The sequence below is a fragment of the Ambystoma mexicanum genome, chromosome 5q, assembly GCF_040938575.1.
Source record: "Ambystoma mexicanum isolate Mex_15411 chromosome 5q, UKY_AmexF1_1, whole genome shotgun sequence".
Classification (NCBI taxonomy): domain Eukaryota; kingdom Metazoa; phylum Chordata; class Amphibia; order Caudata; family Ambystomatidae; genus Ambystoma; species Ambystoma mexicanum.
The window spans coordinates 1,153,320,785-1,153,347,771 of NC_090933.1; the positions used below are offsets into that span (position 1 = coordinate 1,153,320,785).

At 46.9% G+C, this 26,987-nt stretch overlaps 1 protein-coding gene across 3 annotated transcripts in view; it reads right to left on the bottom strand.

The window, feature by feature from the left end:
* Window positions 1-5,038: 5,038 nt before the first annotated feature.
* ZFAT (zinc finger and AT-hook domain containing) overlaps window positions 5,039-26,987 on the bottom strand; it is a 1,636,156-nt gene continuing 1,614,207 nt past the window's right edge. For all 3 annotated transcript variants that reach the window (XM_069621667.1, XM_069621669.1, XM_069621668.1), the window contains one exon: window positions 5,039-6,442. In XM_069621667.1, coding sequence (XP_069477768.1) covers window positions 6,206-6,442 — 237 coding nt within the window. In that variant the 3' untranslated portion in view covers window positions 5,039-6,205. The remainder of the gene's footprint in view (window positions 6,443-26,987) is intronic.

Genomic DNA, 26,987 nt, shown 5'->3' on the forward strand with positions numbered 1-26,987 from the left:
ATGAGAGCAGGAACATCACTGCTTATGGACTACTACTAAGCACATGCATCTAAAGATCAAGAGAAACTACCACCGAATTGGGGAGGAGAATGTTTGTTGGTGCACATCAGCATGCCCTTGTTGGTGATGTCCAAGGAAGATGTGAAGAATGACACATTCACCAAGATGGAAAACAACGGAAGAAGAGAAACAGACAGAGGAGTGAAAAGAGGGGGGATTACTTGTCGTGCGACATAGGATAAAGTACCAACACACAAAAGAATAATCAGCAGAAAATACATGTGAACAGAGAAAGACAAGAACTGGCTAGCGTTTACATAGTAATGGATGCCATCATGACTGGCTGGTCGATTGAAGGTGGTAACAGAAGCACTACTACAGAGCGCAGCATCATTGTGCAAGATCAAGATACGTTGCAAGATGCAAGAGAACAACAGAAGAAGACATCGGAATGCAAATAAGAGACATGGTGAAAGGAAGAGCCGAACTAAGGGAGAAGATAGCGGTGTGCGACATGGTTCCAGCAGTAATAAAGGTGGCCACTCCCTGTGATCAGAGGAAGTACGAAGGGAAGTGAGTGTGGTGGAACACAGAAGGAGAACTACTGTTCATCAACAACAATGCAAACAATTATGGACACTTCAAGGAATTGACAAAGATATGCAGACCGGAAGGAGGTGAATGTTGGTTGGTGGTGTGGTCGACAAAGTCGACCAGAGGGGGGACTGAAGAGGGAAAATCGAGATCAAACCCCTGCCCCCTCACCCCAGGCGCATATACAGAAGAACAGCAGGAAGAACAAGGAGCGCACTTATCATTTGAACCAGGCCCCAGCGCACCCATGGGTGACAAATATGCTGAAAGACACCCACTTCACCAGCAGTGCAACTTCCATGCTACATTACAATAAATGCAGCAATATCACAATGTACAAACACAAAAATCCCTGTTTAAAGGCTTGCAAATGCCTATATGAATTAACATGGTCTAATTGCACAGTGTAAAGCCATGTTTCAGGAAAATTACAGCCAAGTTCATTTCTCTCACTGAACACTAGCTGCAGATGCCTTCACCAATACTCCTCGCAAACCCACAAACAGCCAAGGTTGCGCAGTCAGATAACATTGCTTTCTGCAGACAAACCTTTTTTAATTCTCCAATAATGCGAGTAAGCCACGGCAACCCAGTGTTTTTTTTGTTCTTTTCTTTCTGGGAAAGAAAGATATTTTCGCAAAGACTCGCACAACAGTTGAAACATAATTGTAACAAGAATGGCTCAGGCCTAGCCAATGAGCACTCAGAGCTCAGGTGCGAAACGCTTGCTTCAGCTCAAAAGTTATGGGAACAAATTCATAATGCAACAAGCTAGAATTAAGTAATGGTGGGCTGGCACAGCTAAACCAACCCACTGACACAAAACTTTAATGTCCAATTATCAGGCTCTCTATAAGGGCTACATAGGTAACCTATTACTTAGCAGCCAATAACAGGAGGAGATAGGTTTCTGGGAGCTGATCCAATTCTGTGAGGTCAGCCTGCAGTGTGATTACAAAGCTGGCTTGCAGCCCAGCCCCGGGGGAGACGGGGCCTGAACTCTCGATGTGCACGACGCTCTGTGTGTTTTTTTCTTTTTTGCTACCCAGGAATAAACGCAGTTTGGAACATGTGGCTGCCTGCTGGGGTCTCTGTTGCATTTCTGGGGGCCATATGGGAGGTGTTGGGGTCTCCCATAGCTAGTGAGGATATAGCTGCTGGGCCCCACAGCCCTGGTGGGGGTCCAGCTTCTCCCCAACAATATATGTGGGGGGGGAGAGACCCTCCCACAGCCCCCCCCCACCTTACCCCTATACATTTTTTGATATACTTTACCCACCCCACATATATATATATATATATATATATGCGGGAAATTGGGGGTCAAACTTTTGGGAGTCAAACTTTTGGGTTTAAGTAAAATTGTACACTACCGTGTGGAAAATGGATGGTAGGCCTATCGGAAAAGTTGGCACATAGGTTTACTTGGGTGCACTTATCATCCCAACTTGCTCTGTACAAGCATATTGGGATTATATAACTAATAAAGCCCTTAGCAAGTTCAGTGTGATCACAAAACCAACTGTGTCAAGAGCTTGGTCCTTAGGTGAAGCATTATTGTTTATCATAGCAGTATAGTACCCAGTGTCATATATGCACTAAAGACAAGGGACACCGAATCTCAATGGCTTAAGATCTTAGAAGCGACTCTATGGGGTTGTGTATTTGGGCTCCCTCAAGGTACTCCAGTAGCGGCCATCAGCTTGGAATGAGGCCTAGTATCACTTGAGACATCGCTTAATATCAGAAGAGGTTTGCTCCTACACAAAATATCTAATGATTCTGGAGCGACAAAATATAGCTGGTACAACTCCCTATGGGACAAGCAACTTGTAGGTTGCTTACATATGAACAAGTGGAAGGACATGATAGATTAGTACTGTGAAGGTTGTGAGTCAATGCTGGTGAAGTACAGCTTTAGAACTATGTCATCATTATGGCTTGCTCTCTGAATGCACGGATGCAAATTGCTTCTTGTATTGCAAATGATGGACTTAAAGATTGAGGACTAAGGAGCCACATGAAGGTTATCTTAACCGAAGTCTGTTCCACATTTATTTACCTTTATTGTATTAATTAATTATTTCTCTTTCTTTTGTCTTAATTAGTTTTTAGTGTTACAGATGTTGATGTATATTTTTATTTATATTCTTGCTTCTTATTCTTTTCAATATGCTAACTCTGTGCAAAATAAAAAATAAAAACAATTCAAAAGCATGAACTGGTTCGCTCAAACGTTGCCTTCAAACAGACTCTATACCAACTCGCCAGGAGCACTTGACGCACCCTAACCTGATTCAACCCACAAGCAGCATCCTGAAGCCTGGTTCAACACCACTAAACAGCCACAGAACAGATTCACACACTTTTGAGGTGTCCATCCCCATGGTCCACTGTTGGGACTGTGGAGGCTGAAACAGCCATGTGAACATTTTTCTAACAAGACATTTTCTTTCAAGTGACTGGAACTGCAATTTCTTTCCTTTTATCACTGCTGTATTACCCAGAGTGCTTTCTACATATGCATTCTGCATATTCTGTGGTCGTTCCACACGGGTGGGTTTTTGTTAGTATTTTTCTTGTACAGTTATATCACATATGCTGTGTTTGATTAAAGTATATATATTTTTTATAGAACCTTGATTGGACATTCCTTTATTTTGGGATGTTGTACTATTGATGTTTGGGTTGCTACTGGATCACATTCACACCCCACTTAAAAGTATAGCCCAACGTTGGCACACTTTACAACAAAAGGGCAAGGAGGTATATCTCTTGACTATGCATGTTTCACCTTTATCATTGGGATTACTGTTGGTTTGTATTATTGTGAGGGGTGAGTAGGTGGTTTAGCCACTACACAGTTGTATTGCTGCAGAGCAGTAGTCATTTTGCTACACCAGCTCGCCTAGGAATGAGTGACTGGTAGCAGAACACTCCCTGCTGGATTCTCCAGAAGCAATGTTCTATGTCCCAAACACAGCTAACTGGCAGAGGGGCAAGGGTCACAAATGCGGTTAATAAAATGGCTGTCAAGGGACCCCGCCCATCAACGCCTGACGTGAGCTTATTCCTAGAAGCCTCAGTACTGCTAATTATGGGTCCTGCACTAAACTCATCAAAGTGTGGTGACCCACTGAACATAAACCCTAAAGCTCTGCATCACATAAGGCGAACCTTACAATGATAAGCAGCACTGCTACACTCCTACAGGCCGTAACATATGAGGCAGAATTACCATCAGTACAGGGATTAAGTAAAAACCTGGCCACTCTTCAGCAATGGCACCTCCTCTCAAGATTCAGGTTGCACGGTATCCTCTGGAGCACCACAACCCAGCATTAAAGGAGAGTCACCTGTGCATGGCTATCCAGGCTGGTACACGTTGTGGAAGAAGGACAGGTGATTCAAGAAATGGATCAAGAGTCCATGAAGGTCTAGTCTCCAACATACTGTGATAAGGGTTAGCTTCTATAAAATCACATCAAATATTTTGTAATTTCAATGACAGAAAGTGTCAAGATTCCACAAGAGTACATTCCATAAACACAGAAATAAAAAGTACGTAATACAGAAATCCCAGATATAACAAAATAATATGGACAAAACCGATAATGAATCTGAAGCCAAGAATTCATATTAAACTGATTTAAAAATCCCTTTGTTAGCTGCTGGTCAAATTCTGGATAGAGTTTAAGATTTTGAAACAGGGTCATAAAAGCAAGGCCCAAAGGCCAAATGCTAACTCTCACGTCCACCCCATCCCTCTGGCTATACCGTACTTGCCCAAGACATAACAAAGACTGGAAGTAAAGGCATTTGCAATTCACATTATAGCCGCTTGGAAATTGCTTCCTCACCCTAAATTATGTCTTAAAACAAGCGTGCACCATTTCAAATAAGTATGAAAGCCTGTATTTTCTGTCAAATTCATCGACATCTAAACCCAACAAGAAATATCCGAGTAGATCACTGCACTCCTAACTATTTTCATGTTTTCTTCTGTGTTTTCCTCACGGCTATTTTAGCTGTGCGCATATTTGCTGTGGTGTTTTCACTGTGACTGTTTTAGCTGCGTTTTTTTAATGTTTGTATTGAGGTCCTCTACCCCCCAAACTCCTTATAACCCACCCCGACCATCTACCCGGCCACCGACTCCTCTAATCCCCTACCTCAAACACACAAGTATTTTTCTTTTTAAACCCTGCATATACGGCTAAGGTACAAACACCACGGCAAATGTGAAAATGGCTAAAATAGCCATGAGAAAAACACAGTTTGCAATATTCATGCTCTTTATGCCATGCTTCCCTTCTCCTTAGCACACCCACGTTTTCCTCCTAACGTGGTACTCACAGCAAGGGCCATTAAGCAGCCCAGTGCTGTATGAAACACCAAAGACAAATCATGTAACATAAAAGTCAAATCTTAGTACAAACACCAATGTGATTGATGCAATTTAATACTGCATTTTCTTTTTTACAGGTAGTTAAAAACATGTAATTTCGTAAACACTTGTATTGCTTAGGCCTCCATGTTTAGGCATCACATTAAAAAATGTAAAACCATGATTTGTGTGCGCTGTTATTGAGCCACACGATGCCACCAAAACAGTATTGTTGCATACAATATGTATGATTTAATGTATGTTTAATAAATAAAATAGTTAAGTGATTCTCTTCCTGTCACTGCATTGACCTAAATATACAAAAGGGTGAAATAGAAACAATGATCTTGTTTATAAACATGTACATATTGTTCCAGATACAAGATTACGGATACTTTGCATTTTTTTTTTTAATGGTAATAAGCGTTTTAAAAACTTATTTTTAAAGGTCTGAAGTTTCACTGTGCACTTTCTGTCAAAACCGACCAATTACATGTGCATATTCATGTATATTGGGCGATTAGGGGGTGGTTGTGTGGGAAATTACTCCCCCCACCGCCCCTCCAATTATTATTTTTTTTTAAAACTATGCGAATTCATGTCGACCAAAAGTGCAGACCTTTAACAAGAAGTCTATGAAAACAAGTAGAACTGTTTTTTTTTCACACGCCATTTCATGTAAGAGGGAAAATGTAAATAAATACTGAATAGTGTACATCTTGACTTAGCTCAAAGGAGGTTATAATAAATTCTGTCCAAACGGACATGAAAAATAGTAGACCAGGAAACTTGGCACCAAAGCAATCCAATTTTGCACCAACATTTTCACGGACCGGTTCAAGAGTAACATTTTGCCCTGAAACAATGCAGCAAATATCAAAAAAGCCAGCAAAAGTGCAATTTAAGTACTATTGCTGCATCAATGCAGAGTAAAATGTCTACATTGAGGCGACTGTTAAATCAACAATAAAAACTACAGAAGTAGGCTTATGTTCGTTTATAATTATTCAAATGATATTCATTGAAGGTTTTTCTTTTGTTTTAACAATTTAGACATATTTGCTCTGGAAAGTTTAGGACTTTCTTTAATCCACCATTTGTTTGCAGTGTATTCAAAGTCTATGCAGTACTGGAACATAATATAATAATCGTCTATATGTGTTTCTTGGTAACATCTGGTCAAACAGTTTCCATGTAAATTGAAGTGCAAATCCAAATAATATTTCAGGTGTCATCCGGTTGAGCTGCAGCCGCCTCTTCTAGTGAAGTCATGGCTTCCTGTACATAGACTATAAACTCAGAGGTCTCTTCTCCTTGTGTGTAGACTGTCACAGTTTCAATTCCTTCCACCTCTTCTGAGGCGACTACAAGGTGATGCTGTTCACCAAGTCCCACAGAAGCCTGCTGCAGGGCCTCCTGGATCAGCATTTGTTGTTTGCCATCTTGGTTCTCTTCTGTCACCTAGGATTGAATTTAAGGTACACATTAGACAGGCTCCTGGAAAGTCCTATGCATTTATTGTTAAATTGCAAGGCCTCTACAGTGATACAATAGCTATAATGCATCCAAAGCACCAGTTTCAAATATGTGATGTGGATTATAGTGGCCCTTCTATTATTTAATGTTGTTTGCTTGGGGAGACTAATTGGTGCAATACCAGTGATGTCTGGCAAACTTCTTATGGGTTGGGTCATACATGCTCGACCGACAAGGAGCAAGCAAGTAAAAACATAATGTAAAGGGTGGAAGAGAATTCATCAATCACTGTTCTCTGCTAAAATAATCATCAAAGAACAACATATTACTCTGTTAGCAAATCAGAATAAAGTGCATAGCAATACTGAATTTATACAAACTACCAGTACATCACATATAAAAAAGTAAAAACTATTTACTGGAGTGACTACTGTACTCTTGCCCTATAGTTCCCTTTCCTCCATACTGTATGGGCATCCCCGCATCGGGACGGGACCAGAGACTTGTGCACCGCAAAATAAGCACTTACCCTTAAAATTTAATAATTTAGGCGCGAGAATAGATGTGACTACGCACGCTGAACACGGCACCACACCTCAGTCCCCAAATACGCGCATCGGGAATGATTGCCCTAAATACTATTTTAATTTGCACGGGGAGGGGTGGGTGGAGGAAAGGGGACTATGGACTAGGAGTACAGTAGCTGCCACGGTGAGTAACTTTTTCTTACTATGTCTCGTCCCCTTTCCTCCTGTGAGAAACCAGAAGGTGTCTCACCCACTACTCCCTGTGGATCTGTCATCCAGGTGGCCAGGACACAGCCATCGCTTTTGGATCCAGTTCCTGGGGGTGGACCAGTGAGGGAGGATCACCTGGGTGAGAGGTCTTCGGGGAGCAGGAGTGGGACACCGGGTAGTGAGACACGGTATCCCTTCCCTATAACACCATTACCCCCTCCCCCTTTTACAACACAAAAACTTTCTCATTGACAGCCCGCTCTAAGAAAAAACAGACCAACACCCGAGCCGTGTACCAGACAAGTCCCAATACTATGGTCAGGCGAGGTCAGACAATTATCGACAATCACTCACACCTGACTTCCATAACACACGAGGAAACAGCAGTTTCGAGGTGGCTGCTGAGAAAGAGAGGAAAGGTGGCAAAACTGAAGGGGAATCGCAAAGAGGGAAATTCCTTTGACCTTTTCAAACCATTACTTTCCCGATACCTCGAGGCAAGCGTAAGACCAGTAAAGCAGACTAAAGAATCTTGCATTGTGTGCCGGAGATACCCAGGGCCCTCCCGCGTCACTTATCAAGGTGGGGAGAATCACCAGCCACCGTGGTATCATCCTTGGCTCCAAGAACAAAGCCGCTTCACTTTAAGCAACACAGCCAGTGAGTTAGGTAGACCGATGCAAGACCGGTCTGTGTTGAATCCAAGGTTGCAAGCATCAACATTGTATGGCAAGCGCTGGAACGAACAATGTTAAAACCCGTGTGATAAGAGATGCAAGTGAAGTGAACTGCTTATGAGTGATTGAACTTTAAAGCAAACTACAATACGTTTGACAGAGTGGTCCAGCACGCAAGAGTGCTCAAACGAAGGCCTCTGTAAGGTATCCAGCATAGGAGTGATGAAAGTAGATACATTTGATCCGAGCCCAGCGGAGGGTGATCATTTGAAAGCGAACAAATAAATGTGTATCGAAATGGTCAACCAAAATCCTGCACACAGTCAAAAATCTTTGATTTTGATGAAATGGAGAAAGTCTAGAAAAGTATGTGAATTTGGTCTGAGCCCAACAGAGGGAGACCAATTGAAGGTTTTGTGATAAAGTGGCTCTGAGCCTGGCTGAGGGGGACCCGGAGTGAACAGTAAATCACCCAAAAAGTTGTATAAGTGAAAATCCTGAGAAGAAAGGAACTTTAATGTTTGCTAGTCACATCAGGGCCTCTAAAGTAAGAGACATTGAATGGCAGAGAGACTTTGGCACAGGAGACTCTGATACTGAGATTTTGAACTGCATCCTCGTGCTAGAGAAGCCAGAGAGTGTGCTAAGCTTGAGAGTGGTGCCTTGTTCCGTGCTGAAAATGTGGGGAAGGGAAGCCAACAGCTTGAATATCCTGACATATATTTTCTTGAACACTTTTCTTTTGCATAACATTGTTTCCAACACTATTTGTATTTTAACAGTAAGGATTGGCAATAGGTTTATTAGTATAGGCCCTTTTATTTGACAAGACACCACTAGGACTGCGTTATTATTATTTGGGGGTCATAGCTTGCTCCCATCTTTAGATTTAGGATTAGATAGGTGTTTTTCAAACCCAGTTGAAGTTCGATAAACTTCACAGACACGAGTGATCACCCTTGAACTGTGATCACTTGTGTCGGTTTTACCGTTTGATACCATGCCTTCCTTACACTCCGTACTGTATGGGCGTTTCCAGCGCAACAGAAACGTAAGGGGTGGAGGGGTGAAGCATTGAGTAGTTTTAAGGAAACACATTTTTGAGAACCGCCTGGCCAAACGGTGCATCTTCGCGTGAAATAACAGCCCGACAGTAATGACGACAGCCAATGGTGTTGCCCAAGTGGCTGCTTTGCTGATGACATCCAATGCTACATGATGCTGAAAAAGGACTGCAACACCATTTGCTCTTACTAAATGTTCTCAAATACCTTCAGGGGTGTTTTGCCATGCACATTTTGTAGGTTTTTGCGATACAAAGCACCATCCATCTAGCAATCTATGTCTCAGAGGCTTGCTTACCTGGCAAAGGCCCGCCAAAGGTAAGAGACTCAGAGCTTCTGAATGACTTAGACAGGCTTAAATAGAATTCTAAAGCTCATATGACATCTAAACATTGGAAGACCTTGTCAGCTTGTGACTGTGGGTTAGGAAAGAATGTGTGTAATACAGTTTCTTGGTTTATGTGAAATTCTAATACCACCTTAGGTAAAAAGTTTGGGTGTGTAGGTAGAATCACTTTGCCCTTGTGAAATGTTGTATACGGCTCAAATGCTGATAGAACTTGAATTTCACTAACTCTTCATGCCACTAACAAAACTGACTTTAGTGTCATAAATGTAATATCCATTGAGCCATTACAAATGTAATGTCTGTTGAAGGCTCAACTGGTTTATGATCCAGTGCTGTTAAGACTATATTGAGATCCCAGGAAGGGCGAGGCCTTCTGATTGGGGGAAATAATCGTGTGTGCTCTTTCAGTTGTCTTTTCACAATAGGATTAGCTTAAGAAAAAGTATTTTGATCTGAATTCCTATAAACCCCTATGGCAGCTAGATACATCCTTACACGTTTCTACCTGTACTCCTGAACAAACGACATAAGCTGAAAAAGATAAAACATTATCCAGCATACAATTCAAGGGGTCAATACCATTCGGTCGAGCCCAATGGCAAAACCTCATCCAAATGCTCTTGTATTGCGACATAGTTGAGTCCTTTCAAACTCTCTCAATTAAGTCCATGTTGTCTTCAGACAGCTTCAGATGGGCTAACGTTATTTTATCAGGCATCAGGCTGTTAGGGCCATCGCTTGTGGGTCTGGGTGAGGCACTGTGCCTCCTTGTTGAAACATCCAAGTGGATACCTCCAGTTTGAGTGGTCCCTGGTAGGCCATCCTTATGAGGTCTGAGTACCATGCCCTGGAGGGCCATAGAGGGGGCTATTAGAATTTATTTTCAACTATTCTGAACTTGTCGAGTACCCTCTGCATGAGAGAGGTCAGTGGGAATGCATAACCGATCATCTCCGGCCAATCTATCTGATAAGCATCTCCTTCCGAATTCTCCCCTGGCCTTCCCAAGATACTAACTTGTTGCATTGGTACCAAACGGAAAAACTCTGTATTGGATATGCTTCCCCGTGACAGAAAATCTGAGAGATTGGTAATGGGGATGCCATATTGGTACAGCAGGCAAGTGTCCTTCAGGTCCAAGGCACATATCCAGTCTCCCACGCAGAGAGACTCTGCAATCTGAGCAGGAGTCACCATCTTGAATTTTTCCAACAGTAAATAAAAATTGAGGAAAGATGAGTCTAACAACTCTCAGGCCCGCTTGGTTCTTCTTGTGGATAGCAAAGATCCTGGAATAAAATCCCTTGCTCCAGTCTTCCACAGGGACACTTTTCTACCGCTTGGCATTCCATCAAGCTCTCCACCTCCTTCAGAGGTTTTTGAGATCCTATCTGTACGAGTGGTTAGGATGGTGGGAGAGGAAAAGCCATGGGGAAATGAAAACCTTTGGAAACCACAGAAATCAACCAGCGGTCTACAAAATGGTGACACCACTGATCTTCGTGCAGAGCCCCTCTGCCTCCCACAGGAGTTTCATAGACCCGGATGACAATATAATTGTTTCTTTGGTTCTGAGGTTGATGCTGAGGGGGCGAGTAGAACCCTTTTAGGGTTAGTTCTCTTTTGCTTCCATCTATGAGTACTAGGCGATCAGTCTGGTTGCCTAGCACTCCTTTCTTGAAAGCCTCTAAAACTCCCAAATGATCATCTGCCATCAGACCTGGGTTGAGCCTGTATGAATGTCTTTGATGCCAGATTAGTAAGGCTAGACAACGATTTAGGGGTTTGTGTGCAGGTCTTTTTCTTGGTCAACTTGTTATCAGTTGACGAGTGAAAGAGATAATTTCCTTCAAAAGGAAGGACTAAAATCTTGCCCTGTATATTGTTGGTGAATTTAGTGGCATGCATCCAGGTTTAGCTTCTCATGTCAAACCCTAAGCATGTGCCTCTACTATAAGTGTCTATGTGACCTAAAGACGACTCAAGTAAATCTTGAGAGACCATCTTTGTCTCAATTAGTCCAGATCAAAACGCGGCTTGTCTGTCAACTAGAAGATCCTGGGTAAAATCAGAAATTTCCATTCAAAGCCACTGATTAGCCGCTGCCAATAATGTATCTGCATTTGCTTGTTGTAAATGGAGTTATGAATTTAATTACACCTTCCTTCCAAATAACTCCAAAAGCTTGTCCTCTCTGTTAAGGACGGCTGAGGAGGTGACTGCATGATGAGCCTGCAGCAGTGGGCTTGGAATACAGCAAGACGGCAGCAATCAAAGATGAATGCGGTTTGAGATGCAAGGCAAGTAAAGGCCCTTCTGAGCCAAGTTCTCTGCACCGGGCATCCCAACATTTTGCTGACCGACTGGCAAGAGTGTGGCTGTGCCCATATCTTTTTTTCAACCTCCATGACATCCTTCTGCATGGAATGCCTGACCTGGATTATGTGTGGATTGCGAGAACCTTAGTTAGAAAGCCTGATTCTGGTTTCTCTTGCAGAGGTATAGGAACTCCTAAAAAGTCTAACTGTTCTACCTTTGTGAAAAGCTTTATCAGAGGAAGAAAAATCAGCTTCATCCTCATCCGTATCCTGGTTCTTTCTCGCCAAACATGATGCAGATTGATCATCAGGAGGTGGTTAAATCAGCAGCAGAGGAGCCACTGGAAAGGCTCTGCTGCCAGAGGCCGATCCTGTGGCTGTGGTATTTATAGAGGAAGAACTTCCTTAATGAACCCCTTTATTATTTTCGAGATCTGAGGTGACTTTTAGAAACCTCTCAAAAATCTGTCCTTGCATGCCGTGGAACTCTGTAACGAAGAGGGAGGAGCCCCAGATGAAGGCGTTCAAGTCGGTGTGACTGCAACCCAGGGAACTTGCCTGCTCTGCTGCATCCACGGCTCTGAGTACTTAAGAGCGCTAGAGGACCTTGGGTCTTAGGTGCACCAGGCAATGTCACTGCTTGAGGATTCTACCCTTGCTACTGGCTCAATTGCCATGGTTTCTTGTCTAACTGAAGCTCTCCCCACTGAACTTTGAGATTGTGGTCTTGAACAGCTCTTAGTGACTCTTTCTGAAGGTAAAAAGTCCACAGAGGATTGTGCCTTGTCAGAAGAGGTTGATCGCACAGGAGTTCTTTCCTGGCTTGCTGCCGTTTTGTGAACCTTAGAATGCTGTGGTAAATTTGGAATATGCAGGGGAGCTGTGCCCGGCATGACATTCTTTAGAGAAGATCTTGCTGGACCCTCGCTAGAAGTACTGGTTCTCTTCTGGACCTCAGTGTGAGCTCTGATAGGCTTGGTGCCCTCATCAGAATTGCTGGGAGTACTGCGTAGAGGCGCTCCCTCAGGACAAGGCCCGATCAGCGAGCCAGCTGGCCCCTTGGATGAATGTCAAGTAACAGAGATTTTACGCCTTTTGATACTAGTAGGCCCGGTAGGATACACAGAACCCTTGGTGCGTGCACATGTAGCGGCTTGAGCCTCGGGTCTATTACCAGTGATAGGATCTTTTCGGCCCCTACCAGTCAGAAATCTCCCTGGAAAGGAACCCTTCTTCTGAACTACTTTGTGAAAATAAAGGAGCACTTGGCTTTTCACAAGATCTTCGGTGTGCAAAGTTCTTCAAGTGGTCTGGTGGTGACTAAGAGAAGATTTCTCTCCACCTCCCTAGCCTGTTCTTGATTGATATTGGCCACAGACACTCTAAACAAAGACCATGACCAGGAATGGACTGTCGCACGATGAGCGCCTAACGAAGCAAGAGGTACCCGTCCTGAGCCAAGGGACCAGGGGCACTGAAGGCCATGGCAAATAGAAGAAAAAATTAGGTAAGAACACACAGAGCCTGCATGAAAAGGAGTGTGCAGCAAAAAAATATGCTGATGCAGTCATGTGGCAAAAGGGACTGTGGTGTGGTGCCGGAAGGTCTGGGTCAGCGTGTGTGCTCATGGGTGTCCTTGCACCTACATTATTAAATTTAAAGGGGAAGTGCTTATTTTGCGGTGCAAAAGGCTCAGGTCCTGTCCCCATGCGGGGACGCCCATACAGTATGGAGGAAAGGGGACAGAAGAGTAGAAGATATAACATTAGAATACTAAGAACCACGTTTTTTGTTCTTTATACCTAAATTCTAAAAAGACAAAGGTTTTCTTCCACTGGAAAACATTCTAAGGATTTCAGTTAACGTGGAATTTAAGTAAGGTGACCTTCAAATGAGTCATCCATTTAACATCTGCATAATATGAGTAAACGCTGAGGAATGGATTACAACAATATGTATTTAAAACTGTTCAAAGAAAAAATATATGTGTAGATATCAATATGTATACAAAAAGAGGAGAGCAATAAATGTATCTAACAAAATCAACTCAATGATATGTATGCATTGTTTAGAGGGAAAAGAAGTTGACATGGATAGTGGACCCAAGATATGTGGTTACCCTGAAAGGTGCAAGATAGTTGGAATAAAGGAATAACCACTGAATGATAGTGATTAAGCCCAAAAGAGGAAGGGAAACTAAAAAAGTTAATACATTCTTTAATGGTGCATCATAATATGCATGAATTTCCAAAGACATGCGCATTTAATGGATGTACATCGATTAGAACACAAATCATTTTCTTATTCATCTGAAGGTTAGTGGATCCTTTGTGAATAAAAACAAACATGTTTTATGGAAAACATTGAATAGATGTTGGGTTATTTCAATGCCAACATTCAACAAAATATTAGGTCTATTGTTTGCCAACGTGAGAGTGGAATCACAACGGTGTCTGGGCAGACCTTGTTGATGCCATTTTTGGTCAAGTGCCCAGTTTTCCACATTTTGGTGGTATTTGGTGTTGGAAGCCGCTTTCATCAGGGCTGAGTATAAGACCCTGCAATGTAAAGATATTTATCATTTTTTGCTAACATACTATACATGAGCTCTGTTCCACGTCTCTGGGTATTCCAAAAAAGCGTAGCCTATGTAGAGAACTCAAGCAGGCAGCCCTCAGCAAGGCCGGGTATGAGCAGGAAGAATTTCATTGTATTCCATGGGGGGATAGAACCTGCATCCCCCAATCTATATGGGGTACATAAAATAAATATGTTCTGTAAAAGTTCTGTGGTAAGTGGCACTGTCCTGTTAGTGCTGCATAGAATAGATTCAGGGAAGATGTCCCAATTACTTAGACTGGTGTAAATGTGTTGGTCACAGGAGAATCCGTGTGCAGTGTATACGATGTATGCTTGAGGAGGAGTCATTGCGTGCCGCAGTGTGGGCGGCAGCTAGAGAGAAAAGGGCCAAGAGCGATGGTAAATCATGGTGCCCTGTCCCATGCATTGATTTATGGCATTGGGTAATGAACGAAGTTAAAGTAGTAAAGTCAATCAAAACAATACATTAGCGCTAATGTGGCTGTGGGAGCAAGAAGAGAGGCCCCAGATGTGGCATGTAACTAAAAACACCGGACAGGCCGTCTACGTCATCAGGGACCAAGCTGGTATCCCATATCTGCGGTCAGAAGGAAGGACCAAAAAAAGGCTATTACAGGTCCGAATTATCATGGGGTTATTCGATAGAGGAAGGCATACAGTGCGTGGAGGGTAGAATCCACATTCCCAATTAATTGGGCTTGTGAAACGCGTTTGTCTCTGTATAAGCGATCTGGCCTCCTAGTCTTCTGTCTCTTGTTTGTATAGAAAGAACTAGGAAAAAAACGCAAAGCGTGGTGTTAATGGTGCATAAAAGTACAGTCCTTCTCCCTGCGTATATAGAAGATGCTTGCATTTCATGTTTATGGAAGCGGCAGGGCTTACCCGATGGATATTAGTCTGCGCTGCTGCTGCATTCCGTAACCACAGCAAGTAAAGTCGTAACGGTTTAGGAGTGTAATTTTAAATGGAGGCTCAATGCGTCTCTGCGAGGCACTGTGGTGACAAGCTACCGTAGCTACAGTGAAACAGTGTTGTTTCCATGGTGATAGTCAGTGCTAGCGCGGTTTCTTTGAAAAGGATTACTTGTGAATAATGAAACCTGAAAAGAGCAGTACATCTCGCTCCCGTTTGGGTGGAGTGAGCCCCACAGAAATGTATCTCGTTGCCTCTCTGGTGCCAGAGGGAAGGTATTATCAAAGGTTGACAGGGTGCAACTATGTAGTTTATTAGTCCACGGCAAAGGGCTCAATGCATTGATTAAAAGTACACCATGTATACATATTACTCTTAAAAACCTATATTACTCTTAAAAACCTAACTGCGGAGTAAGCGCTGGGGAGGATTTATTTATATTTTGCATAGCAGTCCACCACACTGGAACCGATCTGTGATGTTGCAAGGAACACTGTTGGTTGTATTTCCTGATTAAACGGGATTAGGAAATCTGCAACAAAGGAAGGCAAACTACCCATACAGAAGAATATGGGTGCAGTAGCAAGTGGAGGCCAAGGGCATCATAACTAAAGTAGAGGTAAACACTGCTCAGTGAGCGCTCAGTTGTGGGAATTTAGTCTATGTTTACATCTGATTTTCTTTTTTTTTAAACTTTATTTATATTTTCAAGAAACAAGTAGCAAATAAAATACAATCAATGCATTTCTCTGCAACATGGCAGAAATCATAGCAGAAGGCATAATGAGAACTACAATTCAACAAAATCAATACATAACAGAAACAACCCCACCCCAAACAAAAAAACACACACCTTTTACCGCCTCAAGGGTCTCAAGCGTTATGTTGTACAAAGGTCCTGGCAGGAAAGTATAACAAGCGTTTGCAAGTTTGCGATCTGCACCCAAAAGGGAACTGTACAATAGGACCTGGCAGAGGAGAATAGCAGGTATGCTGCAAGCCTGGAACTCGCACCCAAGTTACGGTACCTTGAAAAGAGAATCCCAATGAAGACTCATGCCCTTACGATTTTGAATTGCATTTGTGGTATTTTGAAAAGAGAATTCCAAGGAAGATTCATGCCCTTTAGGATTTTAAATTGCATTGAATGTGGAAACAGACCTGGGGAAGCGAGCCATTTCCCCTAGAGTGGATTGCAATACCAAGAGGAGGGGGGATCCTCTTGGGTTACAAAGAACTTGGTTATTCTTTTGAACTTTTGCTTTGGTTGAGAGAAACCTGGGAAAGGGAGTCATTCCCTGGAACTGTGAACATTATCCATTTGAAACATTTGTTCGATGTATACCTTTTTGTTGAACATTTGTGCACTTTCCAAGCCAAAGACCCCCTAAACGCCTCAGAGTTACTTTTAGAATGCGAGGGCTAGGACAGGATTTGGGAGACAGGACATTTTTGCTTTGGTTATCTTGACACAGGACAAGCCCTTAGTTTTTGGTTGAGGTAGAGAAATAGCGCATAGATTAGGGACAGTGCGACATTTCCCAACCCCTTTTATTACATGTATACCAACCACTATGAGTCCTCTGTGTCCGTGTCGCATTCCTGGTTCCTCTCAGATGCCAAGAGGTTTGGTGAAGATTCTGAGCACTATTGGTCTCACCCGAAGAGTGGTCATCATCCTATTCAAATTGCAGGTGCTGCACTCTAGGGACTAATTAATAAGCAAAATTACGTCCTAGTGGTGCCTGGATCACGTCACTCTTGGGCACCTGGGTTCTCAGAGAGGGGGGGAGACGTGCAGCTCATGGCTGTACCGTGATTTGGGATGTGAGGAGCAGAGGTGTTGCCAATATATGTATCTACAAGGTTAGGGAGCTGTTTGTGCGTGCCACAGTAAGCAGAGTTCACCACGCTATTCACACTTTATTCAGGACCCGACGGAGGGGTTCACATCACGTGAGGGTTAAGAATGCTTTACCCATTAAAAAAAATGTATTATGGTAACAATGTATGTGGTAGTTAATCAGTGACAATGTAGTAGGTCACGTGTTTAGGAGAATGTGATTCAATGTATGACCAATAGGGTAATGGACTATAGGGGATTATTAGAATTGTGTATAGATGTTAGCCAAAGAGGAGTGCAGGATTATGTTGTAATATTTGTATGGATAGTTCTGTTAATTTGCGGTTTTCTGCTATATTATAAGTTACTCACTGTAGTGACTAACGTACTCTTAGTCCATAGTGACCTTTCCTCCATACGTCCCACTAACCTCCCCCCCTAATAATACTGGTGTCATTAGGCAATGTTAAATCTATTGTTGATGCGTCAAGGGGGACTGAGGTGTGGCGCCGGAGGGCGGAGTCAGGGCAGCGCATGCTCCCTGGGCCGTGCCCCGCCGCCTCTAAATTTAAAGGGGAAGAAGTTTATTCTGGTGAAAAAGGTTGTCCCCCGTCCCTTGGAAGGGACGGCCATACATTATGGAGGAAAGGGGACTATGGACTAAGAGTATGTTAGTCACTAGAGTGAGTAACTTATAATATAGCGGAAAACCGCTAATTAACAGAACTACAGTGAGTAACTTATAATTACTCATACGTCCCGTCCCCTTTCCTCCATACTTTATGGGCGATTACAACTGATTGTAGCTCCAGGGTGGAGAGGAGACCCTCCTTAAGCAAATAGGTTCCTGAGAACCGCCTGTCTGAAAGCGGCATCAGATCTAGAGCCGACATCCAAACAGTAATGCTTGCAGAAAGCCGAGGAAAAGGCCCAGGTGGCCGCCCTGCTTATGACTTACCACGGGACATGGCGTTGGAATGCAATGGCCGTTGCCTTGGCCCTTACTGCGTGGGCAAGCATGTGGCTGGGTGCGGCCTGTGCTGACCCTCACATGCTTCCTTGATGGCAGCGACCATCCAGCGGGATATGGAAGCCTTGGAGGCCTGGTAGCCTGGCCTCGAGCCGCCTAACGTGACGAACAGGGCGCCCGACTTTCGGAATCCCTTGGTCCTGTCCAAGTAGAATTTGAGGGCACGCCCGACATTCAGGCAGTGCTGCACTTTCTGTGCATCATCCTTGGGATAGGGAAAGAACGTAGGGAGGACGATTTCCTCGTTCAGGTGAAATGCGGTTGTAACCTTGGGCAGAAACGCCGGGTGCATCCGCATGACTACTTTGTCCTTGTGAAAGGTGGTATATGGTTCAGAGGCGACCAGCGCCTGAATCTCGCTGACTCTACAAGCCGAGGTAAGACCGACTAGTAAGGCCGTCTCGATGGTGACCAGCATAATGTCCACGGAATGGTTTGTGCGCCAGGGCGCCCAAGACTAGAATAAGGTCCCACACATGGTGCGGTCTCTTGACGGGTGGGTAGAGCCTAGCGAGACCAGTCAGATGTTTCTTGACGATAGGGTTGGAGGAGGAAAAAATGCCTTCCTCCGAGTTCCTGTATGCCCCAAGGGCTGCAAGGTAAGTACGGCAGGTGTCGACCTGTACTCCCGAATGAGCGAGGTGCGCTGAAAAGGAGAGCATGTCGTCCAAATTGCAGGCCAGGGGGTCAATTCCCTTGCATTCTACCCGGTGGCAGAACCTAGTCCATTTGCTCTTATACTGGGCCCTGGTGGCTTTGCTCCTGGCGCCCTGTTTGATCTCCAGATTGGCCTGTGAAAGGCTAAGGTGCTTAAGCATTACCTGCTCAGGTACCACGCTGTGAGGGCTAGTGTCCCAGGCACGGGGTGGATGATTCTGCCTCCCTACTCAGCCAGAGGATGTGCTGGGTCAGTCAGAAGGTGTATCGGTGGCACCTTCGAACAGGCTGAGAAGCTCCGAAAACCATGGCCTGGCCGGCTCCACCATGGAGCTATCAGAATGATGCAGAGTCGGTGAGACTCCTTGATCTTGCAAATTACTCTGTGTACCAGAGGAGTGGGAGGAAAGGCGTAGGCTTTCATGCAGGTACACTGTAGGTGAAATGCGTTGCACAGCGAGCCGGGGCCCTGCCCTTGCCAGGATGCAAATTGGGGGCACTTCTTGTTATGCCAGGTGGCAAAGAGATCCACATCGGGATGACCTCACCTGCTGAAGATCTCCTGAGTAACAAGGTCGTTTAGCTGCCTCTCGTAATTGTCCGCTCCCAGCCTGCTGAGTCTGTCCGCCTCCAGGTTGGATTCCCCCGGGAGGTGGACTGCCGCAAGGTAAATTTTGTTTCTCAAGGCCCATTCCCACATGCTGATCGCCAGTCTGCACAGAGGAGGGGATCTGGTGCCTCCCTGCTTGTTGACGTAGTACATGCTGGCCGAGTTGTCTGTCTGGATAAGGACAACCTTGCCCCTGAAGAGTGGGAGGAATGCTCTGAGCGCTAGCCAGATGACGTTCAGCTCCAATCAATTGATGTGGTATTCCTGCGCCTGTCGAGTCCAGGTGCCGTGAACCGAGAGATCGTCCAGGGTGGCTCCCCAGCCTTCGAGAGAGGAGTCTGTGGTGATGCTGGCCTGCGGAGGGGGCAGCCGAAAAAAGGCTTGTCCGTCCGTAGGTTGCAGTCCATGGACCACCAAGTTAGGTCGGGTGGACAGATGGAGGAACGTTGCTCATCTCTGATTGTGAGCCCCGCTCCTGATTCCATGAGGCCGCAAAGTGCAGCTGAATCCTTTTCATCCTTATTCTCGTGTGCGGCACGGCTAACAGGACCGCCACTAGACGACACAGTAGATGTTGGTAACACCATGCTGAGGTCACTTCTCTGCTGAGGAAGTGGACAGTGGCCTTCTTGATGGCCGAGATCTTGTCTTCCGACGGGAAAAACCTCTCGGAGCACATGTCCCAAATGAGTCCCAGGAATGTCAGAGTCTGCGTGGGGAGCAGCTGTGACTTCTTGAGGTTGAGCGAGAAGCCCAGGTCGTGTAGTATGTTCATAAGGGCATGGGATGAGTGGTGAACCGCCTCCGGAGACGTAGCCCCGAAGAGCCAGTCGTCGAGGTATGGGTAGATGTGTAGACCCTGCACTCTGAGGAGGGCCACTACAGCGTTCATGAGCCTGGTAAAGACCATGTGGACCGAGTTGAGGCCAAACGGAAGGACTTTGTACTGGAAATGGCAGCCCATGATTCTGAACCGGAGGAAAGAACGATGGGGCTGCCAAAATGGAACACGTAAGTACGCGTCCTTCAGGTTCAGGGAGCAACATCCAGTCTCCCTTGTCCAATGTCTCCGCTATAAAAGCTGGCGTAACCATCTTGAATTTTTGCAGGGCTAAGGGGAGGTTGAGGGTGGAAAGGTCCAGCACAACTCTCAGGCCTCCCTGGTTCTTCTTCTGAATGGTGGAAATCCTGGAGTAGAAGCCAAAGCCTCGCTGGGAGGCTGGAACTTCCTCCACTGCCTGGCTCTCTACGAGCGACTGGATCTCCGCCAAAAGAGTTGCTGTCCCAACCTGTGGGAGTGGAGGGGGGAGAGGGAGGAGAGGCTGGGATGGGTAGGCGGGACCCTGTGGATACTACAGAGAGGATCCAGTGGTACGCAAAATTCTGGCACCAGAAATGTGTGTGGAGAGCAAGCCTGCCACCCACCGGAGACACGTGGACCCGAAGGGGCGTGTTCATGCCGTCTTTCCCTCAGAGGCTGAGGCTGAGGAGGGGGGACTGAAAAAAACCCCAACCCCCCACCCCCTTTGTTGTTAGTGCCGGCTCTGGGACGGCGAGCGGTCCGGCTGCCTGGATCTGAGTTCCTGGAAGCCACGGAACCCTCCATATGTACGACCCTCATCTGAACGCTGCTGAGATTGGGTGTAAGGACAAGGACTTTTCCGTTTATGAGCTGTTCTTCTTCTTGTCCAGATCTTCGTCTGTCGAGAAGTGGAAGACCCCCCCCCCCGAACGGCATTTCTAGGATGCGCTCCTGGACGTCCAGGTTGAATTTCGTCGCCCGCAGCCAGGCTGTGTGCCTCATGTCCATGGCAATGCAGATGGCACGGCTCAAGGTATCGATATGTGCTACTGTGGATTCCATGAGGTTGTGTGCCACAAGCTTGGCCTCTGGTAGCCCCGCCTTAAAGCGAGATTGGCATTGGGAGGGGAGTTCTGGGAGGAAGTCCACAATTTCCCACCACAACCGTTGGTTGGCGGCAGCCAGCATGGCATCTGCGTTGGCCTGATGCAGGTGCAAGGAGGCGTTGGAGCAGATCTTCTTGCCGTAGGTCTCCAAGATCTCCTCCTTGCCTAGCAGCACCGCAGAGGAGGAGGCTGAGGACGACGGAGGATTGGAGTATAGTGATGCCGCAGCAATCACAGAGGAGTGTGGCTGAGGATGGGTCGAGAGCAAGAGTGTATCCCCCTCCATCTGCCCGTACTTGGCGTCCAGGCGTCGGTGGACCGGCTGGACTGAGTGGGGCTTGAGCCAACCCTTCTTGGCCAAGGAGACTACATCGGTTTGCAGTGGAATCCCTGTGTTGGCAGAGGGGCGTCTTGTGGGGACTTCAACCAGAACCCCCTCTGCCGGTTGTTCGACCTAGGGCTGAGGGAGGCCCAGGTACTCCACCAGGCCAGCAAGACGTTCATGGAAGGCCCCAGCTGAGGATGGCGTGTCCGGATCTTCCTCCTAGTCCGTGTCCTGCGGATCCGGAGCATCTTGCGGAGAAGGAGGGGTAGATGGAGACGGAGGGCTGGGGTACGGAAACCGCAGCCGGAGGCTGAGGAGGCGGCAGAGGTTGCGGAGTTGGCTGTGGAGCCGGAGGAGGCGGCTGAACCAGGGCTTGGGGGCCCGATGAAGGCGTCTGTGGTGCCTCTAGCATGGCAGGAAGGACTTCCCTAACTGCGTCCTCTATGATAAGCCCCATCTGCAGAGACCTCATGAGGCCGAGGAATTTGTTGAAGAACACCTCCTCACTGGCCGAAGAGGTGGTAGGGGTTACCGACGGGGTAGCTGGGAACTGCTGGAGCCGCTGCTTACCCAGTCCATATGGATGCATGGGAAAGCTGCCCTGCGCATATGAAGTGTAGACTGTAGGCCACGTACCTGGTTGCGACCAGTCCCACCATGACACTCGTTCTTCGCCGAATTTGTGGAATGGCGTCAGACTGGTATTCCTGATTGGCGAGGTGGCCATTTTGTCGAGCTGCCTGCCACGTGCCTGCAACGTGATGCCCAGCCCGCTGGGTCTGGCCTGGACCAAGACTCTAGCGTGTGGATCATGGGGCCTACCCTGCTCATCGGCCCGGTAGGTGCGAAACCCATGACCCGGGTGTCGGTAGAACTACGTATTGGCGCCCCCTCGGACGTACTGCCGGCATTAGGGCATAGCCCCTCGGACGTATTGCCGGTGTTGGGGCATAGCCCCTCGGCCATCGTGCCGGTAAAAGGGTGGAGCCCCTCGGGTGTAAGGCCGGTACAAGAACCTTTCCGGTCCCTCGACACTGCGTCCGGGAGGATCCGAATACCCCTCGACCTGAGGGCCTGTAGCAGCCTCAGTAGAAGGACCTGGTCGGTCCCTCCCGCGCGGGAGAAGATCTAGGAAGGAGTATCCCTTGCGGGGTGCGCTGGGAAATATCCGCCCTACCTTGGACCTGGGACGAAGCTTCACAAAGTTCTTGAGATCCTCTGGAGGTGACTTCTGGAAGAGCTCCCTCCACCTGGCTTGACTGTTCTTCAGAGCCTTCGAGGACAGCGAGTCACACGCCGAACATGATTGCCAACCGTGGTCTGGGCCAAGGCAACGTAGGCAGATGGCGTACGGGTCTGAAGTTGGGAAGAGCCTGTTGTAGGATGGACACCTGCTGAACCCTGTAGAAGTCGGCATGCGCCGAGGAGGAGTGTGACGCCTGAGGACCGAGAACCTGAATGACAGATAAGACAAAAAAGACAAAGAGAAGAAGTATCTGCGCTTGGAATTATATGGTCGAAGCCAAAACCAGAAGCGCTGGTGAATTCGGCCCATTGACGCGGAAAAGGGGACTGAGGTGTGGCGCCGGAGGGCAGAGTCAGGGCAGTGCATGCTCCTGGGCCGTGATCCTGCGTGCCTCTAAATTTAAAGGGGGAAGAAGGTTTTTCGGGTGAAAAAGGTTCCGTCTCCCGTCCCTTGGAAGGGATGCCCATACAGTATGGAGGAAAGGGAACCGGACGTTAGAGTAAAAAGATGCAACTTCTTTGGGTGGGGCAAGCTCTGTGTTCGTTTGGTTCTACGGGACCGTCCGATACTTTCTCATGTAATAAAACTTTGTTTACCTTGCAAACGGTGCATTGATTATTTGGCCTATTTGGGATTGTTATTATCGTTAGGGTTTTGGGTCCCTTAAAGGTCATAGGAGGGGCTGTTAGGCAGAATTATATGCAGTACCCTTTGGGAACACTCAACACAATTAAGACTACAAGTGACAGTACAATTTTAACTTTGGTACAAGCCTGTACTACACAGTTATAGTGGTAGCAGTAGTGGAGCAGCCAGACCTATCTCATTAGTAAGTGAGCAGTACAAATAGTTACACAAAGGACAGAAATTGCTATGATTCAGGCAAACACTGACTCAAGGTTTCTAAGTAAAAGAATATATATTTATTTACTCAACAGTTGTATAACATTTCACTGTTCTAAGCAAGGTCAATATCACAATCATAAATACACCACATCACTTCCCTTAAATTTCAGACAAGTTAAGCTCACAAAATGAAGTGGGAGCAAAATGGCACTCCAGCAATTTAAAAGGGAGGGAAAGACAAAATTATCAGTAAGTAGGCAAAACCAACAGGTAAGTATTCTGAGCAATTGAACAAGAGAGACTACTTTGAGGAGATCAGCTAGAAAAGGCTTAGGGCCAAAGTCAATAGGTCAAAAGTCTTTTGCTCAAGATCACACAGTTCAGGGTAGTTCGCGGTAAAGTTCGTGGCACAGATTCCAGACGAGGTTGATTGGTAGAAAAGTTAGTTCAAAGAGAAGAGAAGGACAAGCCCTCGGATTGGAGAAAGATTTCAAACACTTTCACCGCAGCTGAGTGAAATGCACAACCGGATTTGCACAGTACCTTAAAACAGAGAGGGGGCTGTAGCTGAGGCAGACGTTCCTGGTAGGTCCTGCAGGCTGACGGTTCCTGAAGCGACCGTCAGACTGATCAGAAGTAGGAATACTGGAGGGTCCTGCACTACCCAGGGAAGAAACCAGCAGCAGCGCCAAACAACGAATAAAAGGTGCGCTCCTTAAAACCCAAGCAGGGTCCGACCTTCCTGGTTATCCGGCCCACTGTAGCTCTGTACAGCGAATTCGACCAGAGGAGGGGTCCTGGCTTGTAGTTTGGGCGAAGTGGTTGGTCCCACCAGCTCAAGGAAGAAGTTTCCTGGAGGATCTTCTCTGTCATTGGATTTGGAGATTCGGAACTGCAGCAGGGCTTCACCGGGTGGTTCAGTTGTTGTAGTGGTCCTCTTCTTCCAGTTCCTCGTTGGTTCTTTCGTTCCAGTGGCGACTCTGTCTTTCCAGTCCCAGAGACCTGCTTTTTATGCAGTTTTCCCCCAGTCATACAGCCTGGCTGTCAATCACACAGCAGGGTGGCTGGCTTGGCAACGGCAGTCCCCTTAGCCAATCAAACAAGAGTGCGACCAAGGGAACCCATGGCAGGTGTCCGAAAATCCCTCCCTCACATACTGCCTACCTAGACTATCAGGCGCCTTAAGGAGGCTTCTGTACAAAAATGTAATCCAACCCCTGGGCTTTCTGAGGGGTAGGTCCCCCCTCACTGCCAGGGGGCTGGATTACCTTTAGTTTCACGTCGGGGTGCGTAAAGCACATCCCCTGAAAGTAATTTTCACCACAGCAGCCATTTCGGGCTGCTGCGGTGAAAACAGAAGGTGAATGTTAACCTTTCTCCGCCTCGATCTCCGGCTGTATTTCAAGCCGGAGATCGAGGCGGGTATTGTGCCATTGTGTGGCATTGCTGCCCGCGGATCGGGCGCAGGGCTAGCGATCCGTGGGCAGCAATGTCACCGGATCAATACAGATCCGATTGTGACACGGGGGAGGGGGGGCTGCTTATTAGGTAAGTGGCCCCCTTCCCCCGTGGCCCCAAAGCATGGGGCCACAGCGCCAGAGACCCCTGGGGGCAGATGATCACTGCCCCCAGGGGTGAAAATAAAAAAATTCAAAAATTAAAAAAATTGAGGGAAGGGGGGAGGTGGTTTGGGGCCCTGGGGCCCACTAGGCCACCAGGGATAGAAGAAAAAGTGGTGTAATTGGAAAGGGGAGGTTCTCCTCTTTCCAAGGACACCACATATATGAGGCATTGCTGGTCACGGATCAGCACAGAGAGCTCGATCCGTGACCAGCAACCCACTGGACCACCATTGATCTGCTTGAACTGTGGGGGGGGGGACTGCTCCAAGTAAGCAGGCCTCTCCCTCCCCTCCCCCCTGGCCCCCAAAGCATGGGGGCACATATGTGCACAACCCTGGGAGCAGATGGCTGATCATCTGCCCCCAGGGAAGGGGACAAAAAAAAAAGAAAAAAAAAAGAAAACGTGATGGGAAAGGGGTTTGGGGGCCCTAGCCACCAGGGATTTTTTCGGAAATGGTGTCCTTGGAAAGGGGAGATTCTCCCCTTTCCAAGGACACCCTGTGTGACAGCATTGCTGCGCGCGGAACAGGCGCTCGATGCGGGCAGCAATGCACACTAGACACAGGGATGTCTTTGAATGTGGGGGGCTGCTTACAGTAAGCAGCCCTCGCCCCCCCCCCTGTCCCGCAAAGCATGGGGGAACATATGTGTACAACCCTGGGGGCAGATGGCTGATCGAAAAGCACAAAAACAAAAAGGGAATTTTGGGTGGGAGTGGGGGGCCACCAAGGATATATTTTACAGAAAAGGGGGGTAGCCCTCTTCCCCTCACCCCAAGAGGAAATGGGGGCACCCCTTGTAGCCCTCCCTGGGGGCAGATATCTGCTCATAGGAAGAGGCATCTGACCCCAGGGAGGGCTGCATGAGATGGCCCCCTCTTATCTGCCCCCAGGGAGGGCTTAATGAGATGCCCCCGCATTTGGTGTGGGGGGGGTAGAGGGTCACCCCCATTACATTAGAAAATTCCCCGTCTCTTTGGGGTGCCCCACAGCCCCCCTAAAATGTGTTCCACCATTTTCCATTTTTTTCTTTGTTTACGAAACTTGCCTTGGCGCAGAGGGACACATTGGTGTGCCACTCTGGCGCAGGGGTGCCCAAACCTTACTGCCCCACCCACTAGGGGGCCTGTCCCACCATTTTTGGGGGCCCTCTCCCCCCACCCCAAATGGAGGGGGGTGTACCTCACGCAGCCGTTTGTAGGAGGCCCAGGGAGGCCTGCATGAGGTGCACCCCGCACTGGCTGTGAACATACCAGCCTACACAGGACCCCACCTCACACCTCTTCGTCAAAAACCTCAGCTCAGAAAACTGGCCTGCAACCCGAGGCGGAGATCCGCAAGGTTTGTCTCAGACTTGGCAAACATGACATCAACACAAAAGCAAGTTCAAGGTAGCCACGTGGAATATCAAAGGCGGCAAGCAACCAGCTAAATCTCGACAGATGACACAATACCTACGCTGCCACAAAATAGACATAGCTTTCATTCAAGAAACGCACCTGCATCCCACCTCTGAGAATCGCTGGGCCAAAGACTGGGGGTGTCATAGATACTTTGCATCCTTCTCCTCCTGTGCCAAATTCTTTCCAGAGCCCTCTCTGACCATTCGGTGGTGACCTTAGAATACATTCCCACGCAAACAACTAATACTAGACCGCAATGGAAATTCAAGCCTAGAGCGTTGCAGGATCAAGTTTTCGCAGACGAACTCCTGAAAGACCTTACATCCTGCATAGAGATCAACCAAGGCTCGGTATCCTCAGAAGGGACACTTTGGGAAACCCTA